This window comes from Mustela erminea, chromosome 13, assembly GCF_009829155.1.
Source record: "Mustela erminea isolate mMusErm1 chromosome 13, mMusErm1.Pri, whole genome shotgun sequence".
NCBI lineage: Eukaryota > Metazoa > Chordata > Mammalia > Carnivora > Mustelidae > Mustela > Mustela erminea.
In genome coordinates, this window is record NC_045626.1 from 20,349,591 (window position 1) to 20,371,303 (window position 21,713).

Consider the following 21,713-nt stretch of genomic DNA (forward strand, 5'->3'; position numbering starts at 1 on the left):
TATAGAAAGTCTGCTGGTATTTTTCCATCTCCTCATGAGTTTGCAAGCGAAGGTACAGAAGCAGAAATAGCGGTAATGGTTATAATTTAGGCATCTCACAAGCAGAGAGTGAGAGGGAAGCAGGCTCCCCACTGAGCAGAGAGCCAGATGTGGGCCTCCATCCCAAGACCCTGGGATCATGACCTGAGCCAAAGGCAGAGGTTTTAACCCACTGAGCCACCCAGGCACCACAAATTGTGTCTTTCTTACTGTTAGGGTAAATGTGTGTTAAAAAACAAAATTCAGGGGCACCTGGGTGGCTCAGTGGGTTGGGCCTCTGCCTGACTCTCTGCCTACTTGTGATCTCTGTCAAGTAAATAAATAAAATCTTAAAAAAAAAAAAACCACCAAAAAACAAAATTCAACAGAGTGAATTTTGAAGATTTGGCTTTATTAAATGATTCATGAATAGGCAGCACCCCATTTGGAAAATAGCTTCACTGTGCTAAACAAAAGAAAGGTTTTCAAAGGCAGAGAGAGGGCATAGAAAAAGGAATTTATTAGCATGGAATGCATTGTTCAGGTAAGGTTGCCCTCTTAAGGGGAGCTTAAGGGGTCTTATCAATAAATTTTCCTTGTATTGTCCAGAAAATTCCATGCTGATAGTGATGAGGGAGCAGGAGGCTGGCTGAGGACGGAGCAGGGGCTGGCGCCTTGCACCCCCTCTCCACCCACTCCCTTGGTAATATGTGTGACATTCCTCAGGCACCCCTGACTGCCCTAAAAGAAGAACAAATGGTCATCTTGCAGAGATCACAGTCCTGTAAGGCAGGAGTCTCCCTTGGTTTGCAAATGTCCTTGAGATTTACAACAAAGAAGTTACCTTATCATTAGCCCAATTTCCAAGGACACAGAACTCAGTTCCTCAAGCCCTAACGGCACCCTCCCCTCCATAAAAAAACTGAAGGAGGCGGAGGTAAAAAGAAAAGTAAATAAAGTTAAATTTCTTCTAAACCTAAATCTCACTCACAAGGACCCTTGATAGCAGGAATGTGACATTCCAACAGGAGACTCCCAGTTGTCTTTATGTTAATGCCTCATTAGAGGGAAAGTGTCCTTGGCTTGATAGTAACCAGGCCTTCAATATCCTGATAGTCTTCTTTACCCCAATAGCCCTTCTGAACACCACTTTGTCCTCACCTACCCAACTCCTATGTATATAACCAGCCACTCCTCACAGGCCCTAGGCAGCAGCTTTTCCTGCCCACGGGTCCTATCCCTGTGCTTTAATAAACCACCATTTTGCACCAAAGATGTCTCAAGAATTCCTTCTTGGCATCAGCTCCGGACCTCAGCCCACCGAACCTCACCTAGGTTCTAGAACTTCATCAATAGGGTCAAGGTTACATTCTTGGGGGGTGGTGGCTGAAACTATAGTTAGGTTAGGTATTAAGTCTTAGTTTACTGACTTGGGGCTTTTACACAAGTGATACTGTTTTTGGGCTGTGGTTTTCTTTTTACCACAAACTTTAATCTTATGATCCTTTTGTTTAACCTTTTAATTCACAAGGCTTTGGTAGAAAAAGTATAAATTATTTCTTTAAAAACAATAAGCCTTCGGGACACCTGGGTGGCTGAGTTGGTTAAGCAGCTGCCTTTGGCTCAGATCATGATCCCAGTGTCCTGGGATCGAGTCCCATCGGGCTCCTTGCTCGGCAGGGAGCCTGCTTCTCCCTCTGCCTCTGCCTGCCATTCTGTCTGCCTGTGCTCGCTCTCTCTCTCTCTCTCTCTCTCCCTGCCATTCTGTCTGCCTGTGCTTGCTCTCTCTCCCTCTCTCTCTCCGACAAATAAATAAAATCTTAAAAAAAAAAAAATAAGCCTTCAATAGCTACAATTTCATCTCCTGTCTACGTGGGCCCTTAGTATCTCTAAACACAGCAAGTACTTTCTGAATGTGGTTCATTGTTCTTTACCATTCACCACCAAGTGCCACTTCCTAGCTCCCTTCTATCTAATCTAACACTCCCAGAACTAGCAAGTGCTCCTATAATACATTACGTATGCTTCATTTGAAGTTCTCGTTTCAGCCAATGGTTAAATTATTTGTTACATGAATGCCTCCACTACCAGATTATAAACCACATGGAACAGAGACTCATCATCAAAGCCTAGCATAATACCTGGACATTTAGTAGGCATACATGAATAAATGACTCATTTTCACATGCTCTCTTACATTCCATACAATCATGTCTCGTCCCCCAAACCATTACCTACTAACGACCAACGCGCCCACCCTTCATCAGCTCCCTGTCTTATCCTTCTAGAATACTGTTAAATAGGAGAACATCTAGGGGAATCTAGGTGGCTCAGTGGGTTAAAGCCTCTGCCTTCGGCTCAGATCATGATTCCAGGGTCCTGGGATGGAGCCCCGCATAGAGCCCCGCATCCGGCTCTCTGCTCAGCAGGGAGCCTGCTTACCCCTCTCTCTCTGCCTGCCTCTCTGCCTACTTGTGATTTCTGTCTCTCAAATAAATAAATAAAATCTTAAAAAAAAAAAAATAGGAGGTGCGCCTGGGTGGCTCAGTGGGTTAAAGCCTCTGCCTTCAGCTCAGGTCATGATCCCAGGGTTCTGGGATCGAGCCCCACGTCAGGCTCTCTGCTCAGCAGGGAGCCTGCTTCCTCCTCTCTCTCTCACTGCCTCTCTGCCTACTTGTAATCTCTGTCTGTCAAATAAATACATAAAATCTTAAAAAAAAAATAGGAGAACATCTAAGTGGTCAATGAAATCATATACAGAACTGTTTTTAAAAACAAAACATAACAAAACAGGTATGGTATAGCAATACAATTAGCTAAATAAGAAACATCTGTGTAAATTCGTGTTACATTCCGAGCACTGTCACTACTAAAAACAGTCCAACAACATCTGTAGTTGTACTTTTGCCCTGCATCCATTCTTGTGTTCTTCCCTAGTGTCCAGACCTTGGTCTCTAGTAACAGTCTCTGCTATTAGGAACAAGAACCCTTGATTCCTTGAAAGGAGGTTATGACTATGTCTCATGGCGGGGGGGTGAAGAACAATCCGGAACATCCTTTGTTTCCAGAAAGCGATGATGTTTTCAATAATGTCAACACAAAGGAGGCTTTCAAAAGCCAGACTGTGATCATTTGAGCTTCAATTAAGTTCCATTGTGGTTAAGGGGAACATACTGTACCTGTAAAATGTTCAGTGATACTCTGATACTCAAAGATAAAAGGCAATATAAAGGGTGGATAGAATCGTTGTAATATAAAAGGATAATTAGAATATATTCTGTATTTTAATAAGTAGAAAAAGTACTAATATATAGGGATCCTTTTCTTCTATTAATATGTTTATAAATTATAGATATATGCATATTTCTATGTAGACACCAGGGGAAGGGAACAGTGAGTGAACTTAGTAATCCTAGGAAAAGCAGATGCTATACCCCAACCAGGAAGGACTGAGAGCACACATGTAAAACTAGAAGAGGGGCCCAACACTTAATCAGCACCTATGCTTACATATACTTATGAAGCAACAGAAGCGTTCACATGTGTTCCAAAAGGTTAAATTACCTAAATTTCTAAGCAGAAGGCATAATTTTACAGCCAATTGTCCTCTCCCAGGAGAAAAGAACTTCTAGATGATCCTACTAATATAATAAAACTCTTTAAAGAATGCGTAGAGGCTGCTTTTAGGCACACAGGCTTGAGCAACGGAATGCAGAAAAGACCCCACAGGGACCACCTGACTGTATACAGACAGGGTCATCAGGAGACCCATCTCAGAATATCCATATGCCTTAACTGATGTGTGGGCTGCTTTCAACCAGGAACGGTTACCAGAAAAGGCAGAATTCTGTATGTCTCCATACCTTCTCATCTTCCTCCTTTAAAAACAGCCCCCACCCACTGCCTTGCAAGCAGCCTCTCCTCTGCTGTCCTGCCTGCTGTTCCCTTGCAGCATACTCAATAAACTTTCATCTCCTTTGTTCTGACTCAGGCGAATCCTTTCACTGCCTATACCACCGGCCTCTACTCAAATCCTCACAGCACATTTGGGGGCCCCCATCTGATCAGACAGACACCACCTTTTAGACACCAGGGAACACGTACATTTTGAAAAACGCCAACACAGCAGGTCAATAAAGTATAACAGGACAATGGCTCAGGCATTCTAGGCCTTAGGCTGCAACTGAGTCCTGATAGAGCTATAGGTTTTCAATATACACTCAGAGGGTTACTCCTCAATGCTATATTCCAGAAACATTCCTAACTCTTCCTGTAATGGGATAGATAGTACACATTTTAGTCTTCGTGGTCCAAGAAGCAAAGTCAAAGATATTATGTAAGTATTCATCTACCAAGAAAGAAAATAAATTTCAAACTTTTTTTTTTAATTAAAACTCAAAATAAAATAAAGAGTATAATTTTTTAAATAATTAAGTCTATTAATTGTTGGGAGCCATGAGGCCTGGTCGAGAGCATTGCCCCACTAGGTTAAGGTTTGAACTGATGCAGGCCTAATCCAGCCGAGGGCCTGATAACCCCGCAGGTAAGCATGGTCTGATAGTCTCTTGCCTTTTTCTCTGATCCCTGTAACTCTCTCAAATAAAGAACCCCTTGCTAATCTGCTGCAAACACCTCTCAGGCTTGTGGGCCGGAGCAACTTCAAGGAGGTAAATTATTCTGTATCTGGAGAACTTTAGAGGTGTACCTCGATAGCTGGATTCCTCCCTAGGCTGATGTTTGTCCAATGCTTTCACAGCTGAGCCACTGATACACACCCTGCCTCCTGCAAAGGTAATGCTTTCCGGTTCCTACTTCACTCCTATATACTTAGTTCCTCCATATAGCTTCTCGTTTTCCATTAACCTATATCCTGTTTTCCTGGAGACCCCAGAATAAGTTACCAAAAAGCACATATTTATGCTCTCTCCCATGGCTTTCTGAGGGACATGATTACTCAAGAAGCAAGACCCTGTCCCCCATCCCTGGCACCAGTCTGTACCCATTATAGCTTAACTAGAATAACTTGTGCTGAACAAAGAGAAATTATCTGATGAGTGCTTGAGTCCTTTGATGTCCTTTGCATGAATGTAACTCCCTACCCCCAAGTAAACTGCCTATATAAGAAGCTCTAAAATCGGAATAGAGTAGAGATGCCTGACTACTGACCAGAACTCACTGTGTGGCTCTCTCATTCCCCTCACCCACACTGTCCATCCTTTAGGGACACCTGGACCTGCCGAGGCTGGACCCCGGCAATTAATGAAGAAAACTGAATTCGTTGTAGGGAGATAACATTTTGCTTAATTGGGATTCAAAGTTAATGCCCCTTATCATCAAAACTAATCGTACGTGTTCATCTATTAATGCTGACCCATATGAGACTTCACATATCTCATCCTTGAAAACCCCTTTTCACACAGAAAGTGACTGACAGACACTGATATCAGCCCACAAGCATATTATTTTAGTTGAACATATTTACCATTTGGGACACATTTACAGAATTCTATTAGATTCTTCACTGGATATTTGCCCTTTTTAGCTTGTCATTAATCACCTCCAATTGAAAGTAAGGTGAAAGTTCTTCAACTGCACATGAGTGGATTTTTTAATATGTAAATCTTCTTTGTATTTGCTGGGAGGTCCAAAATATGTTGCCAAAACTAGTTTGAGCTTCACAAATACATTCCCTGAAAATGTGTGTGGGATCTTGCTGCTTATTTTAACATTTGGAAGTACAGAAGTGTTTGACATTACTTAAGATTTGAACATGAATTGTTATCAAAATGATTTGACCATGGTATATGATTTGCATATAATTGATGTTTCGTCCTGCAGTTTTAGGTTGAATTCATTAAGAAACATTCTGAAGTCTGCCTCAAAACTAACTTCCAAAGCCATTTGGTGTTCCATTACATTTGAGGCTGGTTCTTCTCATTAAGAAATATATCAATTTTGGTCCCAAGATCAAAAAAGTCACGAGAAACCTTTACCACTGCAGAGCCATCAAACTCATGTGTGGCAAAGCGAGAGAGAAGATTTAGCTTCAATTTCTGACAAAAATTCACAGAACTGTTGGGTAAGCCCACAAGAATAAACAAATGCACCATAACATGGCTGGTTCGGTAACACATGGTAGACCTGCACACTTCCTGCAGAGCACCTGCTTATGCATAATAACCAAAAATAAGCTTTAGACATCTTACATTTTCACAAGATTTGTAGATTTGTACTATTAAGCTTTTTCTTCCCACTTCAAGCATCTTTTTAAGTTATAATTCATCTTAGCAGATTCCACTTCATGTTTAACTATCATGATTAGTTATTGTTTCTTTAAAATATTCCTCCTTTATTTATAACACATGAAGACTCTTCATGGAGACTAATTCTTTTGTCACTTCAAAGTCAGCACTGACTTCTGGAATAAAAAACTTAGTATCGATTTCATCTTTTGGACTCCTCAAGAACCAAGAAAAACCCATTAAAATCATTTGCCCTTATTTATTTATTTTTTCCTGAGAGGTAGCAAGGGGGCAAAGAGAGAGAGAAGTGGGGGAAGGGCAAGGGTGAGGGAGAATCTTAACCCACCCCAGAGCTGACATGGGGCTCCATCGCACGATTTTGAAATCATGACCTGAGCAGAATTCAAGAGTTGGATGCTTAACAGACTGAGCCACCCAGGTGCCCATCATTTGCCTTGATTTTTAATTTATTATTGATATTGCTCTTAAAGTTGTCAACTCTTTGATCAACTATTCCCCCCAAAGGCAACAGTCTTACACAAGTTTATTTTCTCTGGACACATCACTTCAGTTGCTGGAATCAATCACAGTTTAACGAACCCACTATCAATAAATAAGTTTCCTTTATTTGGCTAACAAATAAGCCACTTAAAACACCATGGCTTTGGGGTGTCTGGGTGGCTCAGTGGGTTAAAGCCTCTGCCTTCAGCTCTGGTTATGATCTCAGGGTTTGGGATCAAGCCCCTCATCAGTCTCTTTGCTCAGTGGGGAACCTGCTTCCCTTCCTCTCTCTCTCTGCCTACTGTGATCTCTGTCAAGTAAATAAAATCTTTAAAAAAATGGCTTCAACCTCATTTTATTTTTGATTTTTATGAAGAAATTTGCTGTAGTTATTACAATTTTTTTTCTAATTTGACAGTTGCTTTTCAGTGAATTAGAGATATTACAATGAGTACTTAATAATGTTGACATAGATTGCATTCTTTTGTCATAAAATACTCTTTTCAGTTTTACGCAATCATTTAAAAATGTGAAAAACGTTCTTAGCTTGTAGACTGTACAAAGGTCAGCAGCAGGCTAAAATTGGACCTGTGAGTCATAGTTTGCTCACCCCTGCTCTAGAACACACTTATTTCTTTCCATCATCTAGAAAGGTATATTACAAGAATCAGTTAGTCACCATTTATTGGGGAAGTCTGGGTGGCTCAGTCAGTTAAGTGTCCAATTCTAGATCATGATCTCAGAGATCGAGCTCTACCACAGGCTCTGTGCTGGCCTGGAGCCCACTTAATCGTCTCCCTCCCTCGCTCTCTGCCCCTCCCCCAACACTCAATCACTCACTCTCTCCCTCTCTTTAAAAAATCATCATTGATTGCTTTCTCCTTCAGGAGCGGTAGATCCTGTTTCATTAAAAGGATGATTATTTCTACTAAATTGTTTATACTCTAGTTCCTGCAGAAGCAGTGGTTGTTCCCTTTTGAGTCAGTAGCTTTCAAGAAACTCCTTAGTCGTTTCTAATTTTATCCCTTATTCAATTGTCAATATTAAAAGCATTCCTACCTTGCCCTTTTCGGTTGAGGTCAGAATGTATGGTCTTTGGATGCGATATTGTTTCAATTGCTGAACCAAAGCCCTGGTTTGGGTCATTCTCGACAAGTGAGGCCTTCCAACAGCCAGAGAAGCCCCTGCTATGTTAATGCTAAATTCAGACTTTTTTCATTTGACTCTGACACTGTGGGTCACAGAGAATGTTGTGAAAAACATATGCTATGAAATCTAGACATTTCTAGAATGTCTAAAACTGGGCTAGAGGGACTCCAGCTCCTAATAGGATTTTACATTTCAGGACCATACAAGGTGACTCAAAGGGGAACCCCTCCCTCACCATTCCCACTAGAGAAATCCCTAGCAGTCCCGTCATCCTGGCAGATCCTCCAGTCTCCTCCTCCTCCCTTATCTCTACACCTGACTCACCCTTTCATGTTTAGGGGCTCCCTCTTGCCGCCATCGCTAAGTGGAGGCCCCTCACACTGACATCCCACTGTATACAGACGGACAGAAGGAAATGGGGAGGAAACGATAAGTCACACACAGGCTAGGATGCATATGTTATATCATCCTCTGCAAAGTTACTTTGTAGACACAGGCACCAGGGAGCAATCTAATCCATGAAAAGATTAACCTAAGCAGGATCTGTTAGTTCAAAACAACGATGTTACCAAACTTTGTATTTCACTTTTTGTTGCCCCTTCCCACCTTCTTGCTCTTTCCACACTTCACCTCTCCTCTTCTCTCCCTGACTTGAAATGAAGAGGTGTTGGGAAAGTTGGTCACCGGTTTAGTCAACTAACTGTTCTATAACCATATGCAGAGGGAAGAGGCTTCAAGGATGATAAGTAACAAGAGTACCTCCCTTGGACCTCCACTCCCAGGTCATGATGTCAAGCCTATGTCTTGCTGAAGACCCAAAGCCAATTTTCTTTCCAGGGCCACCCCTTTACAATGGCAAAAGTATGTGCCAAGGCTCAAACACTCCTCCATGATGTAATTCCGGGGAGGGTGACAAGGAAGAGACCTGGTACAATACATGTTCATGAGTGGTCTAAAGGAATCCTGGGGCTAACCTATACTGAAAAGAAGAGATTCAGGGTCAGAATCATAATTTCTTACGTCTAAAGAATATATCCAGTTTACAGAATGGAGAAAGATGCTTCTCCCTCCTAAAAAAAAAAAAAGACAAAAATTATACCTTGAAGTGGGAAGGGGAAGATAAGATCATTTCTTTTTATTTTATTTATTTGACAGAGATCACAGGTAGGCAGAGAGGCAGGCAGAGAGAGTGAGAGGGAAGCAGGCTCCCTGCCGAGCAGAGAGCCCGATGTGGGACTCAATCCCAGGACCCTGAGATCATGACCTGAACCGAAGGCAGCGGCTTAAACCACTGAGCCACCCAGGCGCCACGAAAGATCATTTCTTAATGTACTCCCACACAGTCTTTAAGAGTTTTAACTGGAGAATGAATGCCAGGGGTTGAGCTCAAAACCAGATTAGGGGCAGTAAACCAGCCAGGCAGTTTCTTAATCTTGTCTTCAAGGACACAGTGCCTCCTAGTGGGGAAAAAAATTAAGCAGCCCTTACTACTAACACTGAGCCTTAGCTATTTCTACAAAATATCCACGCAGGCAGCTACATGGCACTAATTGTGATCCGCGGAAATTCTGAAATAATTGTATTTACCAATACAACCTGACACGAGACACTTACTACGTGTGAGTCACTGTGCTAAGCAAACATTTTACAAGGTATTACCTCATTAAATGCTGTGTGAGGTAGGTACCATTAACTCTGCTTTCTAAACTGAACTTAAAACGACTTGCCCAAGACACCCCAGCCAGTAAGGGCAAGGGGGTGGGGGGCGAGGGACAAAATTATTTTTTCTTCAAAATTTTTAAATTTTAAACTGCCTTAAGAAAACTACATGCTCACAGGGGCGCCTGTGTGGCTCAGTGGGTTAAGCCTCTGCCTTCAGCTCAGGTCATGATCTCAGAGTCCTGGGATCGAGCCTCGCATCCGGCTCTCTGCTCGGCGGGGAGCCTGCTTCCTCTCCCCAGCTAGAGGTATCATCACATAAGCAGCTACTATTTACTGTGTCATATGTGCTAGGCATAACTGTACCATTTAATCCTTAAAACTACAAAGTAGCTGTTACAAATGGAAGAGAAAACAAAAAAGACTCGGGCAAAGTCAAGTTGCTTGTTCACAATGAAGAGCTGATAAATGGTGGAATCATATACTTGATAATACCGTGCAGGTTCCCCCGACTGTTCTTCCACAACATACGCTTCCAAGTCCGTGAATTCTGAATCAGACTATTTTACCGCTTAGGTACATTTGCACGTTACCCTCTGCCTAGAATACTCTTCCACCCAATTTCTTTGATGACAAACTTGTTCATTTTTCTAGATCAACACAATTTCCTTCCTGAGTGAAATCATTCCTGATCTTTTCCAGGCCACTTAGCTGCTGCGTCTTCTGTGCCTTTACAACAGTTTCTCCATCTTCATTTCTCTGAAACAATACTTAGTGGTTATAGTATAATTGTGTCCATTTATATCTTCCCACCATTGAGCTCCTGGTAGACTTACGCCTTCTTATTCATCACCTCTCCCGTCGCGTTCCTACCCTCCTCCGTCCACCTCCACACACATCTCGTACAGTGCCAGGAGCCAAATAAATGCTCGCTGGAGTAATAAACTATGAAAGAATCAAATGTAGAGTGCCCATTCTACTCTTTGCATCTTGCATACTGGTGCCACAATTTAAAAATTTCACCCAAAAGGGGAAAAAAAAAGATAAATATGAGATGGTGAACTCTTCATAATGTGTATGTATATCAAATCATCAAAATGCACATTTCAAGTATCTTACAATTTTGTCAATTATATATCAACAAAGCTTTTTAAAAAATTAGTCAGAGAAGGCAAGAAAAAATAAAGTGAAAAAAAGAGGGACAGAAACCAAGAAACAGACTCTTAACTGTAGAGAAAAAACTCAATTGTTACCAGAGGGGAGGTGGGTGGGGTGTTGGGTGAAGTAGGTGATGGGGATTAGGGGTGCACTTGTCCTGATGAGCGCAGAGTGATGAAATTGTTGGATCACTATATTGTACACCAGAAACTAATATAACACTGTATGTTAACTACACTGGACTTAAAATTCCAAAAAAAAAGGAAAAAAAGTGTATGAGTATTAACTAGACTTATTGTGAAATACACATATATCAAATAAATCATTATGTTGTACACATGAAACTGTTATAACTCAATTTTTAAAAAATAAAAAAATAAAGCATATAATCTAGTTTTGCTATTAAGAAGGGCTCTGGATCATCTGCAAAATATAGGCTTTAAAAAACAAAATACTGAGGGGTGCCTGGGTGGCTCAGTGGGTTAAGCCTCTGCCTTCAGCTCGGGTCATGATCTCGGGGTCCTGGGATCAAGCCCCGTACCAGGCTCTCTGCTCAGCGGGGACTCTGCTTCCCTCTCTCTCTCTGCCTGCCTCTCTGCCTACTTGTGATCTCTGTCTGTCAAATAAATAAAATCTTTAAAGAAAAAAAAAATATATATATATAGAAAGCTAGAGAACATCCAAAAAGTGAACAATGAAGAAACAAAACTTTGTCCAAAAAAAAATACTTTAGAAATTAGAAACAGCCTGAAACATGGAAAGAGCACCACTCTTGTTGATTTCAACACGTGGAAGACTAAAATATCCATTGAGATGGTCTTGAGTGGCAAAATTAAAAGCAATATGGAGAAGACACAGCAAAGCAAAAAATAATTTAATTGAAGCAAAAATAAGACTATAAAATAAAGCATTCCAATTACAGGAAACTCCCCATTTCCAGAAAAGTTAATGTAAAAGTTATGTGGCTACCTTGATGAAAAATAATGGAAGGAATGTACTAATTCCCATCTCTGACATTTAAGAGTATAATTCATGTAATTTCAGAATACTTATAATAGCCCAGATCTCCAGTTCAGAACTGTTTCACAGTTATCAAATTCATTAGATGCTTAGGGGCGCCTGGGTCGTGCAGTCAAATGTCAAGCTTGGTTTAGGTTCAGGTCATGATCTCAAGGTTGTGAGACCATACCCCATACCAGGCTCAATGGTCAGCATGGATACTGGTTAAAATCTACCCCCTCTGGGGTGCCTGGGTGGCTCAGTGGGTTAAGTCTCTGCCTTCAGCTCAGGTCATGATCTCGGGGTCCTGGGATCAAGCCCCGCACTGGGCTCTGTTCGGTGGGGAGCCTGCTTCCTCACCTCCCTCTGCCTCCCTCTCTGCTTGCTTGTGATCTGTCAAATGAATAAAAATATTTAAAAATTCTCTCTCCCTTTCCCTCTCCCTCTGACCCACTCCCCTACACTATCTCTAAAGTAGACAAATCTTTTAAAAGAGAGATGTATAAAACCTTGGCCCAAGTTTTCTTTTTGCCCATTTTCTAAACAACCTGACATTTTTGCTACCTTACCTTTATGCCTCCTTCTTGGTTTGAACAGGCTATATAAGACATTGCAAAACAGGGAAAGCATATTTTCTGTATGATGCTCTCTCCTACCAAAACCTTTCTAGAATCTACCAATTTACAATCTCTCAGCTCCAAATTCACCCTGAAGGGGCTCTCCCACTGCTTTCTGGCAGCTGCACAATCAGTAAACTGATTGGCGATGCTCTTCCCCAGTCATGATCCCAGAATATATGTTTCTCCTTGACACTTCTAAACCTGGGCCAGGCTGGTGATCACCTTCTTTCAACCCTTCCAGCACAAACACCTCATGCTCCCGCTAACCCTGAGACCCCTCCCTGTCTCTGTGTGCTCAAACACCCAGTAACTAGCTACAGCTTCCCTGAACATTGGAGGGTGGCTTCCTACTTGCCTAGTGACCAACTCTGGCCTAGGCAAACCAGTAAACTGTCACCCTGTGGGCTGTAGCTACCCCTTCTTCAGGGAAACCTGAACCCAAATCTTAGGTCCCCTGCTTCCAAAAGGTACTCAAGTACCTCTTCATTTGGTACTCTTCCTTAGCTCTGGGTTACCATATAGAATTCTCTTATCTTTTTTCTTTTGCCACAATTTAAAACTTTTTTTACATTAAGCTTCCCTTGTTACAATCACTACATGGTTTCTGTTTAGACTGGACGCAGACTGAGTTTCCTATCAAGCCAGGCTCAAAGAAGCAACACAATGAAAACCAGCCACTGAAAGTTTTCCTATACATAGTCCTAAACCTGTAAAATAACTTTTATATCTGACGAAATGCAAAATATATAAAATATTGCAAAATATGTAATATATATATAATAATGCAAAATATATATATAAACTAAAGTCTTTAGTTTTGAGGGTCAAAGGTTAGGTTTATAGATGTCATCCAAAATACTTACACATACGTTGATACTATCTGATAAACAGTGAAACATCTGTTTATAGGTAAACTAAACCTATCAAAAAAATAGGTTTAATTTACTTCATTTTAAGGATTTGCAGAACATCACATAAATAAAAAAATCGGTTTCTCCTTTCTTGAGCCTATAATCTTACAGAGATCTAGGCTTAAAATCATGAGTCATTTTAAGTTTACATGCTCCTGGTTATACAATGTTAAGAGGTGCTATCATTTTTTTAAAAAAGATTTTATTTATTTGACAGAGATCACAAGAGGCAGAGAGGGGGAAGCAGGCTCCCTGCAGAGCAGAGAGCTCCCGGGGCTCAATCCCAGGACCCTGAGATCATAACCTGAGGCGAAGGAAGGGACTTACCATCTGAGACAACCAGGTGCCCTGAGGTGCTATCATTAAAGGAGATAAAAATCAATCCTCTGCTAAAATTAACAAGTCAGGAAATGACAGATGCTGGCGAGGATGCAGAGAAAGGGGAACCCTCCCACACTGTTAGTGGAAATGCAAGTTGGTGCAACCACTCTGGAAAACAGCGTGGAGGTTCCTCAAAAAGTTGAAAACAGAGCTACCTTACAACCCAGCAATTGCACTACTGGGTATTTACCCTAACGATACAAACATAGTGATCTGAAGGGACACGTGCACCCGAATGCTTACAGCAGCAATGTCCACAATAGCCAAACTATGGAAAGAACCTAGATGTCCATCAACAAATGAATGGATAAAGATGTGGTACACACCACACACACACACACACACACACACACACACAGTGGAATACTATGCAGCCATCAAAAGAAACGAAATCTTGCCATTTGCAATGACGTGGAACTAGAGGGTGTTATGCTTAGCGAAATAAGTCTTTCAGAGAAAGACAACTATCATATGATCTCCCTAATATGAGGAAGTAAAGCTGCGGTGGGGGGGGGGGTAGGGGTAGGAAAAGAATAAATGAAACAAGATGGGATCAGGAGGGAGACAAACCATAAGAGACCCTTAATATCACAAAACAAACTGAGGGGGGCCAGGCGGCAGGGGGTAGGGAGAGGGTGGTGGGGTTATGGACATTGGGGAGGGTATGTGCTATGGTGAGGGCTGTTAAGTATGTAAACCTGGTGAGTCACAGACTTGTACCCCTGGGGCTAATAATACATTATATGTTTATAAGTAAAAATTTAAAAAAATTAAAAATATAAGTATCATACAAAAAAAAATATCCTCTAACTTTTGAGACATTTTCTCCCTTGGAGATACAGTGTGGTAAAGAGACACAATTTAATACAAGAATAAAAAATATAATAGCTAAATGAGTGATGGGTATGGAAAAAGGAAAGCCTGATGGGTATGGAAAAAGGAAAGCCAACCCATCAAGTCTTGAAAATTAAAGCAATGGTAGAGTAAGATTTACATAACCAGAATGAAAAAAAAAAAAAAAAAAAACTGTTTCAAGTATAGGAAAATATGCCCAAAGGTGAGAATACAGCCAGAAAGTCTGGGAGAATATGAGTAAAGCAATTTAGCTATAGGAAATTCCTGAAATAAATTAGTAATGTTATAGCAGTGGTGTTACAATAGTGTCTTGAAAGACCAGTCAGCCTGTCTCCAATGCAAGGGGTGAAAGTGAGGGGAAAGAATGTTTCAGGTTGAAATAGGTATTAGGCAACAGGCACCTCTTAGTTAAGGTAATGAAGGGTGGATAGTTGTTATATTTGTTACATTGTTAGCAAAGTTACTACATTGTGAGAAAAGCTGTTATACAAGTCTGGTCTAGAGTAAGAACAATACAGAACAAACTGGGAGGGTAGAAAGGTATTTTTCAAAATAGGAAAATGATCTTAGTCACAGGTGAAAATAAAGAAGAAAAAACCAAATAGGAAAAGAATAATTTCAAATGCCATGGGGGAAATGTAACAATATAACCTGAACATAATATGTTCAGGTTTAGGCCTAGGTTTGCACCAATCATTATATGACAGGCACTACAACCCAATAGGACACACAACCCTGTATAAAACACCCAATGGATACATAGAATGATACACAGTCTTTCACTTTTGAAGAAACTTCATTTGCTCAGAAATTACCAATTTTATTAGCCTTTTGTTTTTGTTTTGTTTTGTGGGTTTTTTTTTTTTTTTTTTTTTTTTTTTTTTGCCTTTTGCTTCTTTTGTCTCTTATCACAATACTTGCCTTTTGGCAAGTTCACTTGTTCATAGTACATCTCCATACAGCTCCATAATACATCCACCAAATGGGTTTTGAGACAGTTAACATCGGAAAAGGAAGGATGAAACAAAAGTTCAAATCCATGAGTGATTCCATGCATTCAAAACATGGGGGTGGGGGGATCATGTCATGATTTATTTATCTTTAAAAAATATTTTGGTAGAACTGTATATAATTTAATAAAATGTTATCCTAAACATTAAATATAACACCAAAAAACCCCCCACATTTATAAATTTCAACAAGAAATAACAAAACTAGGGGCACCTGGGTGGCTCAGTGGGTTCAGCCTCTGCCTTCGGCTCGGGTCATGATCTCAGGGTCCTGGGATCAAGTCCCATGTTGGGCTCTCTGCTCCGTGGGGAGCCTGCTTCCCCCCTTCTCTCTCTCTGCCTCTCTGCCTACTTGTGATTTCTCTCTGTCAAATGAATAAATAAAATCTTAAAACAAACAACAAAAAAGAAATAACAAAACTAGGCAGACATATAACCCAAACAAACTCAAAACAGTGCTCCTCGATTTTGTAAGAACTCTCTATGAAGCTGAAATGTGCTAACACAGAAATACTGAAAGTAAAGTTCCTACTGATAATAAAGAACACACAACTGAGTTCTGAGTCTTTATATACTCATCACACCTTTACCCTTTGATCTCAAAGGAATTTTGGAATTAGGTTTGTCAAATTTTTTTTCATACTCAACTAAAAATTCCTTTTCTACCTAACACTTTGAAATATACCTAAAAGGGGTTGATAAAAAATTTATATTCTCACGGCAATTTTAAAAACCTTTAATTGTTCCATAGTCTGCTTTTAATTTTCAGCTCAGCAATCTAAATACTGTTGTCACCCTTTTACTCCTGGGAAACTCAAAATAAAGAATACTAAAATATTTCACATGTAATTAAATCAATTCTTTGGAGAATTTCATGACCATTTGTCATTTAGATTTTTCTCAGTTGGCTCTCCTATACATTTCTTTTTTTAAAAAGTTGGAATCAATCATTTTAAATTCCCTTTTTAGGTAAATGACTAAGCTTCCATATTTAACACAAAAGGAAAAATACTCCTTTAGTAACTACAATCAAGTTTCTTAAAATATTAGGTGTAATATAAAAATTTAGAAGGCTTATCTTATTTACAACTGGAGATCTCTTCTCGCAAATGACAGTACTAACCAAATCAGTGCTGTTCAGTATTATAGCATAATCCCTCTGCAAATGCTTTTTAAGCATACTAATAAACATATATGCAATTAGATGTTTATTATGATGCATTCATCTTCTCTGCTTTCTATAGAATTTGTGTCACAGTGGATTTGTCTAAGCCTGGAACATGATCAACCCAGACCCACCTAGCGTTCACCTACTTAAAATCTGCATTTTTAACAGCCACCGTACTTTCATTGTCAAAGTAATATCTTATTTGATTACATGCAAACTGTATGTTTTGAAGCAGAAGACAATAATCAGAAAATAGAATGTTGGTAGCAGAAATACCTCCAGAGTAAACAAAACAAACTTAATGGCCAGTGAGTCTCAAACTGGGCAAAAACAATTGCATGGTGGTAACTCTGACTCACTGGTCAAAAAACAAAAAACAAAAAAACAAGGTTTATTATTGTATCTTTGCTAGATACTACAATTTGGGCAGTGTTAATTTGTATTGTTTTGTATACAGACACTCATTCTTTCATTTCATCAGGCTTTTAAAATATGCTTTATGATTTAATTCCTAGTTTTGTTAGTAAAGGTGTTTTCTTGCTTATTAGTTTAGTTGGTTAGAAAATGCGAAACTGTAGAGCTCTGTTGAGTTCCAGCTAAAGACAAATTTTATAGATTGCTTTAAACCATGTTTAGCTCTTACAAAATAGCCTTATAATACAGAGCTGCTTCTGGATTTTCCACATTCATTTTAAGTTTACTTAACAAACTGCATAAAGCAATTGGTCACTGATCTTAGAATTTTTACTAGTTTGAGCTAACCCCAAAACTAAAATCTGAGAATATCAAAATATTAAATTTTCAAATGTACTCCCAAAAAATATTTTGTAAACTCTTACGTGATATCAAGATTATCTTACACACACACAAAAAAAAAGAAAAAAAAAAAGATTATCTTACACAGAATCAAAATCAATGCATTAGTTAAATGAGTTTTTCTTTTGGATTTCACAACATAAAACATTCCTTTTGCACTGTATCATCCCATTATTAAACTGTTATTTGCATGTACCACATACCTTAAAATATTTATAAAAATTAAAGGTAACATATATGGAGAAGTTACACCATAACAATTTTGATGTTCCTTTAGCCAACTTAAAAGTAGATGCTACTTGTATCAAAAAGTCTACTTAAAGAGATTCTGTATAGAAACCAGGAAGAGTTTCCTAATAATCCAGAGCCAGAAGATAAAATGATGCAGATGCTCAAGAAGATTAAGTCCATATAAGCTTCAATAGCAGACAACATCCATCTTTGAATATTGGACATTTGCTGGCCTGAAGACCAAAGTCAGACAGTAGGACACAGTGTGGGTCCTCTCAGTTCACATTCTGGTATCTTGGCATAAAATGAGGATAGGTCACAAAACCCACGCACATTTTCAAGTTTGTTTTTTAAAGAATATATAATACTTGAACCAATCACAGAATAATGCATGGCTTATAATTTCTTTGTCAGTTTAAGCAACAGGAAAAACAATACATCTTTGCTCTGTGATGACTATTTATTTGTTGGACCGTTTTATTTTCCTCTTCACATTTTCGGTGACTGTTTCCCACTGGTATCATCAACCAGGTCTCTCAGGCGAGATAAATGGTGCAAAGCCCTTCATTAAAAAGTATAAAACACATTATAAACCAATATTAAGGACTGAAGAGACAATGCAGACAGCAACTAATGGTGGATTACATTGTTTATTAACTTCAAAATTAGTATGAAAAATGAATTTATAGAATAAGTATCAAACATTTAGAACTTTTCTTTATAAAACCTTGAGATCTGAATAACTGAGGGCTAAAATAATTCATTTAAATTTTATAAACATTTACTTTAAAAAATAATGTTTTTGACATTCAAGGGTTTTTTTTTTTTTTGAAAGTTTGCCAAGAAGTTTAATAATAATAGGTTAACATTTTGTTCATGTCATTTTTACAACAGCTTTGTGAAATTATACCTTTTCTTTTGGAATACTGTTTGTATCATTTAAGAAAGAAAGTACATTCATTAAGATGTATATTCAGGAGAGCTAAAATTTAAAAAATAGCACTGAATGATCAATTACAGTTGAGGAAAACTCATTTTTAATGAGCATAAGGGGAAACAAATGAAAATTTCATGGTATAATACCAACAACCTGGGTTTTTTCCCTCTAAAATAAAGCTAAGGGGGTGCATGGGTGTTAAGCGTCTGCCTTCTGCTCATATCATGATCCCAGGGTCCTGGGATCGAGCCCCACATCAGGTTCCCTGCTCAGTGGGTAGTCTGCTTCTCCCTTCCAGCTCCCCCTGCTTGTGTTCCCTCTCTCATTGTATCTTTCTCTGTCAAATAAATAAAATCTTAAAAAGTAAAAATAAAAATAAAATAAAGCTAAGATTATAGGTCAAGTCTCAGTGGAGAAAACTTAATAATCTATCAAATAAAACCAAGAAAAGAGGGGCCCTTAATTTTCCAGTCTTGCTCAAAAAATATTCTTTTTTTCCTCTCCCCTATTATTCATTCAGATCCCTAAAGACCATCCAGAAAATGTCAGTTAACCATTTTTCAGGTCTCTGACAAATAAGAGACCAACAAAAATACGTAATGTAACAACTGTTAGTAATTTCTAAATTGAGTTAAAAGGTGATGACTACAAAACCCTATTTTTATGGTCTCTAACACAGGTTTGGTAAATGTGTATTAAATAAAATACATCTTCCTCTTGACCCAGGATATGGAGATGGAAGAAACTAGTACTGCTAATTACCGCATTATATATATTTCCCTGCACTCTACTTCTTGGACAACTTTACTCAAATGTAACAAGAATCTCAATTTGGGGGCATCTGGGTGGCTGAGTGGGTTAAGCCTCTGCCTTTGGTTCAGGTCCTGAGCTCAGGGTCCTGGGATTGAGTCTTGGATCGGGCTCTCTGCTCAGCGGGGAGCCTGCTTCCCCCTCTTTCTCTGCTTGCCTCTCTGCCTGTGATCTCTTGTGATCTCTATCTGTCAAATAAATAAATAAAATCTTTTTAAAAAATCTGGATTTTGCCACCCTTAACTTCAGTTAAGTTTTGAGATTCTCATCTTCATTAACTAAATGACAACAAATTACCCAAAGTTACTATGCAGTCAGAGGTAAAATTAATTAGACTCTATCATTTCTACAGCCTACAGTAGTATCTCTTTATCAAAAATTATTTTCTTCCTAGAGACATACATTTATCAGAAAGAAGATAATGCATGAATATGCTTTGGACTTAGATTTATCTTTTTCTTTTCAGGCATATCATTTAGCAACCTATGATTCAAAAGAAGAAGGGGCGGGGCGCCTGGGTGGCTCAGTGGGTTAAAGCCTCTGCTTTTAGCTTGGGTCATCTCAGGGTCCTGGGATGGAGCCCTGCATCGGGCTCTCTGCTCAGCAGGGAGCCTGCTTCCCCACCCCCGGCCTGCCTCTCTGCCTATTTGTGATCTCTGTCAAATAAATAAATAAAATCTTAAAAAAAAAAAGAAGGGGCACCAAGTTGGCTCAGTCAGTGGAGTGTGAGACTCTTGATCTCAGGGCCATGAGTTCAATCCCCACACTGGGTGTAGAGATTGCTTAAAAATAAAATCATAAAAAAAAGGAAGGAAAGAAAAGTGAGAGGGAGGGAGGTGTAAGCAGCTAGAGTCTTACCTTACTGTTTACAACTCTGAGGGCCACAGACCCCTTGGATTTAGAGGGTTTATGAAATTGGATGGGGGAGGAATCCTCATCTTTATTTTCACTAAATGCTCTCTGTAAATTAGCATTTCCTTCCATTATGAATGTAAGCAATAGACCAAAATCTGTGACCTCATGTCACAGAAATCAGAGGTATTTTTTATCACATGTAGTCACTGCAGGTATCTCAAAATACCTTTTATATTTACCACTACTTAAAAATTACAATAGTCATATATAATAGTTATAAAATAACATTGATTATTAACCCCATTGCTAAAGCATATATATTCTAAGTCTTTCTCCCTATAGTCTGAAAGTTTTTATGACATAACTGGCCAACTATTAGACAACTCTGAGCCTTGCTGTTCATCCATTGAAGAGTGAAGTCTTCCTGGTGACCCTGAGATTGATGCTTTCCAATATTCCCTTACTCTGTTTGCTGATCAACATGTGAAAGGTAAATAAAAAACCACAGCATGGTTTAACACTTTTATTCAAGTGATGTAAAAGGCCCTCAAGCTAATAGGTTTTTACAAAATGAAATTTAACTTATCTATATTTTAAATATCTTATTTAAATACATTATTTAAGTCTTTACAAAACAATGTTAGGGAGAAAGAAGAACAATGGGAAGGAAAGGGAAGAGTGTAGTATGATGGGAATGAAAAAAAAAAAAAAAAGCTACGTAGAAATGTGAAACCTTCAGTCCCCCTACACAATCAGTCAGCAGTTCCTTTGGTTTAACCTCTATCTACTTTGCTAAGAATAAGGCAATCAATCTACTTAGACAACAGGCTATCAGAAGTGATTTGCTATTATGTGTAGGGACAAGTGCAGAATAAAATTATAGAAGGAAGTTATTCTTGAGTTTCTTCTCTAAAAAAGTGAAAAAGGTAGTTAATGGGGGAAAATATCAATTTAAGAGTCATGTTACATACAACACTGAATAGTCATTCATCTTAGAAGTTGAAATAAAACTCATGTCTTATAGTGAGAAAGTATCTATCAATGAGCATTAGAATAAACAGAAATCAACCCACCGAAATCCAGTAATGGACTGATTATATGAAGGCAATTTAACTATATTTCAACTTACTCACTGATATCTTGCATGAGGTTTTCTGTTAGTACTGCTATATTGGCTGCTCTTAAGTACTGTTTACTGGCCTATATTCAGCCTAGTGTCCAGCAACAACTGAACAAACTGCCGACAAGTCCTAGGTTTTAGTAGAGTACATTAGAGTAAGAGAGAAATCTTTACTCTAGGATAATGTTTTGCAAATCTGAGAGATAATTCTGTCTATTTCTAGCATATAATGAAGACTAGAAAATCGAGCAAGAGAAGAGAACTGAGAAACAG

General features: G+C 39.0%; 1 protein-coding gene across 5 annotated transcripts in view; it reads right to left on the minus strand.

Moving 5' to 3' along the window:
* C13H18orf54 (chromosome 13 C18orf54 homolog) overlaps positions 1-21,713 on the minus strand; it is a 62,239-nt gene that overhangs the window by 21,475 nt on the left and 19,051 nt on the right. For all 5 annotated transcript variants that reach the window (XM_032311412.1, XM_032311407.1, XM_032311409.1 and 2 more), the window contains one exon: positions 16,836-18,280. In XM_032311412.1, the coding sequence (XP_032167303.1) occupies positions 18,208-18,280 (73 nt within the window). In that variant the 3' untranslated portion in view covers positions 16,836-18,207. Of the gene's footprint in view, positions 18,281-21,713 lie in introns of those variants that run through there.